The following is a 6,000-nucleotide window of genomic DNA, read 5'->3' on the forward strand; positions in this document are numbered from 1 at the left end:
TGGAACTAAATCTATACAATATGTTTTATTAGTGATTATCATTTAAAAGACGGTGGCATTTTTTTCTTTGATTAATGCAACTTAAATATATTGATTTTACATGGTTTTTGTCTTATGAATGCTTGTAAGGTTCCTTAATGTGATGATGGACTTAAGTGGAAACTTTGCATCATTTTATTGAACCTTAAATTAAGCTCATCAACACAATTGGAATCTAGGGTTAGACCATAATTTGATATTTTAGAAGACCATCAACCGTTACTTCATAACCTCAATGCTCCTTGCAAAGGCTGCTATAGTTTTCAGCCTTTTAATCAAGGTACCAGAAGATCAAAAGGTGGCTTTATCATTTAAAATAAATCTAAAATCCTCTTTCCCAAACTGCCAAAAGTGGACAAGAAGAAGAGTTACAACTAGATAGGGGAATCAACATAAATAGATCAATCAAGGATCTAGAGAAAAGTCTACAACCAAGGAGTATGCAACAAAATCCAGTTTTGATTGAAACATCATAGGATGACGGAAAGTCAAAGGGTGTTAAGGAGTAGATTAGTAAGTGTGGCAAAGTAAAAATAGTTCTTGCAGGAAGAAGAACAATTAAAACCAAATCCTAAAAAGGCCATAAAACACACTAGAATGTTATAGCAATCAGTGCATAGAAACCAATTTCATTATAAGGCACCTCCATGTCATGAGCAGAAGAGCTTGCATGTTGCAAGGAAGGAAGATGATACCAAAAATGAACTTAGAAGAAACAAACTTTGCTTATCATGCAAAGAAAATTGGGAACGAAGCCACAAATGTCGAAGCAAGGAAAGGTGAAAACTAGAAGATGAATCAGAAACGATTTATAGACGGCCTGAAGTAATGGTGAATGTAGAGGTTCTTGCACCAAATGGGAAAGAGAAGGTAGAGAGACTGGAGACAGAGGTTCAACCAATTACAAGTCAGAATAAGGAATACTTGAATTCCTTACGTGAGAATGTGACAACTTTGGTTGAAGAAGTAGAAAGGGTAAGCTACATGGCATCCGGTAAGAGTATCTCAATCCTTTATGTGAAAAAAATTTAGAGCAGCTGAGCATGAGTTAGAAGATAAATCAAACATGCAAGGATGTGAAAGGAAGCTTACATTAGAAAAAAATCCCATGCAAATAGAAAGTATGGAATCTAATGTAGGAAATAATATCTTTTTAATTATTGACAGTGCAGAATAGCGAAGTGTATATCTTAATGGAGCTGAGGAGAAAGCATCACTTGTTATATGTACAAGTGAGAAATTTGTTCCTTTTCAATTCACACACATCGATCATCTAACGTTTGATGAGTGTGTTGTAATGCTTATTCTTGACATGTGGTTCTAACTTCTAGCTATGATATTGTATCATGAACGACATTATTTACTTGGAGGATGTGGCTCCACATATATTTTTGGCCACTAAAGTTGATTTTACTGCCCTACCCACCATTAATATGGTAATTAGTGTTTGTTTCTATGGATCTTCATGCCATTAATGCTGGGTGTTGTTGCAAGTTTCAAGTACTATACCTCTCCAATACCTATGTACGTGGATGTAGACTTTGGGCACGTTTCAAAGAAAATCAGTGTTTGTTGGTATAGGTGCCCCCATTTGTGTACTTAATTAGTACTCAAGGGTCTCCATGTCGGCTTTGGCTTCTTTGTGGATGGTTTTTTGGGTTGGAAGCTTGAGAAGAAAAGAATCTTTGAACAAACTTATAAAAAGCCTAACCAAAAATCGCCATGAGAACTCATGATCAAGCGTTTAGATTTGAGGGCACAAAATCATCGATTGTGGAGGTGAAGAGAAAACAACCCCATAGATCTTGAGTTGAATGAGGTCTCACGTAAAGGTCACATTTGAGCTTTCATGGTGGCTAGAATTGACGATATGGAATTTTCACGACACTTACAGTTTTTGTGGATGTAAGCCTTTTTTTTTCAGTTTTACCTAGCTGTCGTAGCAGGATTTTGTAATATATTACAATCTTATTTAATATAATTATTAATATTTAATCTATAATTTGTGTTCTTTGAAAAAAAAATTATTCTTAGCTGGGCATCAAGGTTAGGCAATTGTGGGTTCACCATTATTATTGTAACCACAGTGTTTTAGTCTGTCATTGCTGTGCCAACAACATTTTGTGAAGCATCTCCATCCTGCTTGATATAAACACAGTTTTCTGTTTATCTGCCATTGTGGGCTTATTGTTATTTTATGAATGTAAGAAGGAATTTCTCTTGTTCGATTCGGGCAAAATAGATTAGGGTTAAGCAATGGAATCTAAAGCCTAATAATGAGTCTTGCGTTCTGCTAGGCAAACATTAATATATAATTTAGGGTTTGTATGGTTGTAAATTACGCATAGTTCCACGAAGTTTCCTGATGGGGGATGGGGGGATGCAGGGAGGGTTTTGGGACCGGGGCACCAAGCGCCTAAATTTGGAGATGGTGTGCAGATCGCGGCGGAGCAGTGAATTGAAATCTTCAAGGCAAAATCTGCAATTTAACATCTCTTTGAGTGCCTCATGATAGGCCAAATAGTTTTCATGATGTTAAAGGTTGCAATCAATATGAAATGGCATGTGCCATATAGCAAGTGACTGGCCCTCGATAGAGGTGGCTGAAGTGGTTGTGCTGTGGAGGTACGTTTCCCCCCAAGTCCCTAATTCTCAAAAATGTCCCATGGGTTTTTTTGGGGGGATGCGTCCCCATGGAACACTGATAATTAAGTATTTTTAGTGTATTAAAATTATTTACCCTAATTTTAGCATGAGACTTTACATATGCACTGTTGAATTTGTTGGCTGCATGATGAATCCTTCCTCACTTGAACAAGACAGGTCTGAATTGATTGTAGTCTCAACAAGTCCAGAGCTATTTTTAATGTTGATGGCTAAAGAATTTATTTTCTCGATATAAATAATTCGTTTAGTAAGAACAAAGGGAAGCCAGATTCTATTAGAAAATTGAATGACGTTGTAAGAGTCATATTAGGCCACATAATTTGTGATGCAAACTGAATCCCGTAGTATATACATAGAGTCTCTAGAAATGCTGCGATGTGGATCTGAATATGGACTAATTGGGTCAGACATTTGGCAAATGGAGGAGACGAACATGGGAATGTTACAAAAGCTGATGTTTCCACTCACCATATTCAATATCACAGTCATGCCCCTTTTTTCTTGTTTGGATAGGTCTACTTGTTTCCCTGATATATGAAACTTGTTATTCTTCTTTTGCAGTTTGGTACTTTGGTTTACAATGAAAACCATTGCAACATGGAAAGTTTCTATTAATGAAAATGGACCAAACTTGAAATATATTATCATTGGCACTAATTTTGCGAGGACGAAGATATCCATAGGTTCTTCATTAAAGTTTTTCATATTTTCAATTCGTTTTTTTCAATAAAAGCTTGGGTTCCAATCTAGATTCTATCTAACTTTATCTTTGTAAGAGTCAATTGATGTTGAATGCTAAATATGAGCTTTGTCCTATCAAAACTTTCGTAGATCTTAAGTTGGCTCTGTATAGTTTTGATAGTCATTCCTGTTTTTTGCAGTGGGATGAATTTGGTTAGTCTGGGGATCTGCATCTATCTATTTTGAACTTTCAGATCTTAAGATTCTGATACTCATATGTATCTGGTTTTTAAATCCTAATATAAACTTCTTGGCTCTGCCGTTTACCTATCAAAAAAAAAATATCAGCTTTGACATGTAATAAAGCTTATCAGAAAAATGCCAAATAATATTTTACCAGTGATCCTACATTTATGTAATTTTTTAATATCAGCAACTACCATTTTTTTTCTGGTAGATCTTTTGTCTTTTGACCATTGTAATGATTTCCCATGCAACTAGGTAGATACAGCTACAGTTTTGAAGCAAGCTGGAATTTCAAATAGATGTGGAATGTTGCTGATTTTAATTTTTACATGATTACTGTGACCGATTAGAAATTGTAAAAAACTGGGACTGCGGTGACAATTTTTGCTAACTAGTACTTTGAGATATTGTCAATCTAAGCAATTGAATGCTTGTTACCTTTTTGAAGTCCTCCCTCAGACATTTTTACAAGATGCGAGGACAGTTATTTTTTCCTTGCTATGAAATTTAAAATCTTTTATTCCTTGCTAATATATTACGATTTCTTTGAAAATCCTTGAGCTCCAGGACTTTGACAGCTTTTATTGTTCAATGATTTGGTTTTCAACGCAATATCTTGAGGAAGCTCCCTTTAATGTTCTTGAAATATTGTAAGGCAGTTCAGTGATTTTTTAAGTAATTTTCATGTTATATTTTTTTAACTTTTTGCACTTTAACTAACACAATGGTTATTGCTGATCAGGAGACCAGCAATTTTTTTTAATATAGCCTGTGTTTGAATGCACTAAATGTGAAGTATTACATTTAATTGTTGCTGCTACTTGCTTAGATTATTCATTGCAGGTTATTGCCCGTAATTAATATGAAGCCTTTCCATTATGTGCTAACTTATTTAATTGATTCCAGGAAGAAGTGTATCAGATGGGTTTTTCTGGTGGTGAGGTACTTAATCCAAGACAGTTAGTGGAGATCTGCCTGAAAAATGATCATCGAGAGCTTGTTTTGAGGGCATTTGATGTGTTTGCTTGGACTGGAAATGCTTTCAGGAGGAACAATAAAAGTCTTCTTGAAAATGCTTGGATTCGTGTGGCTGATATGGATAACTGGGCCAGAATCAGTCAGTCATCGAAGGAAGAAGGATGGAGTGATGATCAAAACCTGCAAATGTTGGAGAATACAGCACTCTTCAATTGCTCAAATAGGTGCTATGGTACTGAAAGCAGCCTTTGTTATGAAGGTTCATTCCAGGAAGTACTGCCTTTGTTGATAGAGGATGCTGAGCTGTCAAACATTAAAGATGCAGATACAGGTAAGTGGTCAGTAGAGGCAATTCTCATGCAGCATCCAGATTTCCCAGAGGCGGGTCAATTAATGTTGACAGCAATTAGGGCAGGAAAGTTTATTGGAGCTGGCTTGGATGCTGAAGATGCTGACCCAATGTCAGACTAAACATACTGGCCGTGAACTTGTGCAGGTTGGTTGTTCTGTTTGACACTAACTGACACTATTCAGAAGAGGGATAAGATGACGGATAGGAAAGGGTATATATTTCTCGAATCTGGGTAGATTTCTGTTACATATATGTTGGTTAATTTGGAAAAGCAAATGAATCTTCCCTTATCTTGGAATGTCACCTTTGGGAGGATGTTAATGTGGCATCGATGTCAATACCATTTAGGATGGCATATCTGTTTGTTATGTTATTGTAACGTCTACGGATTTGTAATTGCCATCAAAGCTGCACTGAGAAGGACAAATTTAAATTTGTTTGGTTTAGTAACAAATTTTGGGCAGTGAATTGCTTAAGCATTCGTAACCATTGGCTCTTTGGCTCTGTTGTGACTTTGAGATGGAAGAAGCGTTAATAAAGGCCTTGTAAAATTTTGACCAGATTTTGTTGTATATGTGAACTGAAAAATGTTCCAATAGAAATATATTCATTTCAGTGGAAGTGAATTGTAAACATTGAACATCAAATTATGTAGATGAGTTATTGAAAGTTTTAAACAACAATAATTGTCTTTGAAGCATTCGATTATAAGTGCCTTGTGTTTTTTATTAGATAAATGCTTTTGACTGGAGCTATGAACTGGAAGAGGGACAGGAAAGGCAACAACATGAAACTAGAACCAACAATGAAACAGGCCTTAAATTCAGAAGGCCCTTGAGAAACAAGCAACAAAAGATAAATGCTTTTGACTGGAGCTATGAACTGGAAGAGGGACAGGAAAGGCAACAACATGAAAATAGAACCAACAATCAAACAGGCCTTAAATTCATAAGGCCCTTGAGAAACAAGCAACAAAACTACATCAGTGGGACATCCATAACAACAATCAAGCAGGTTTGAGTCCAAACCTCACCAGA

At 36.0% G+C, this 6,000-nt stretch overlaps 1 protein-coding gene across 1 annotated transcript in view; it reads left to right on the forward strand.

Moving 5' to 3' along the window:
* LOC131042820 (nuclear pore complex protein NUP133) overlaps positions 1–5,663 on the forward strand; it is a 128,714-nt gene extending 123,051 nt beyond the window's left edge. The window contains exon 8 of the mRNA XM_057976135.2: positions 4,540–5,663. Within this exon, the coding sequence (XP_057832118.2) occupies positions 4,540–5,082 (543 nt within the window). The 3' untranslated portion in view covers positions 5,083–5,663. The remainder of the gene's footprint in view (positions 1–4,539) is intronic.
* The last annotated feature ends 337 nt before the right edge of the window (positions 5,664–6,000 follow it).

Source organism: Cryptomeria japonica, chromosome 9, assembly GCF_030272615.1.
Source record: "Cryptomeria japonica chromosome 9, Sugi_1.0, whole genome shotgun sequence".
Taxonomy (NCBI): Eukaryota; Viridiplantae; Streptophyta; class Pinopsida; order Cupressales; family Cupressaceae; genus Cryptomeria; species Cryptomeria japonica.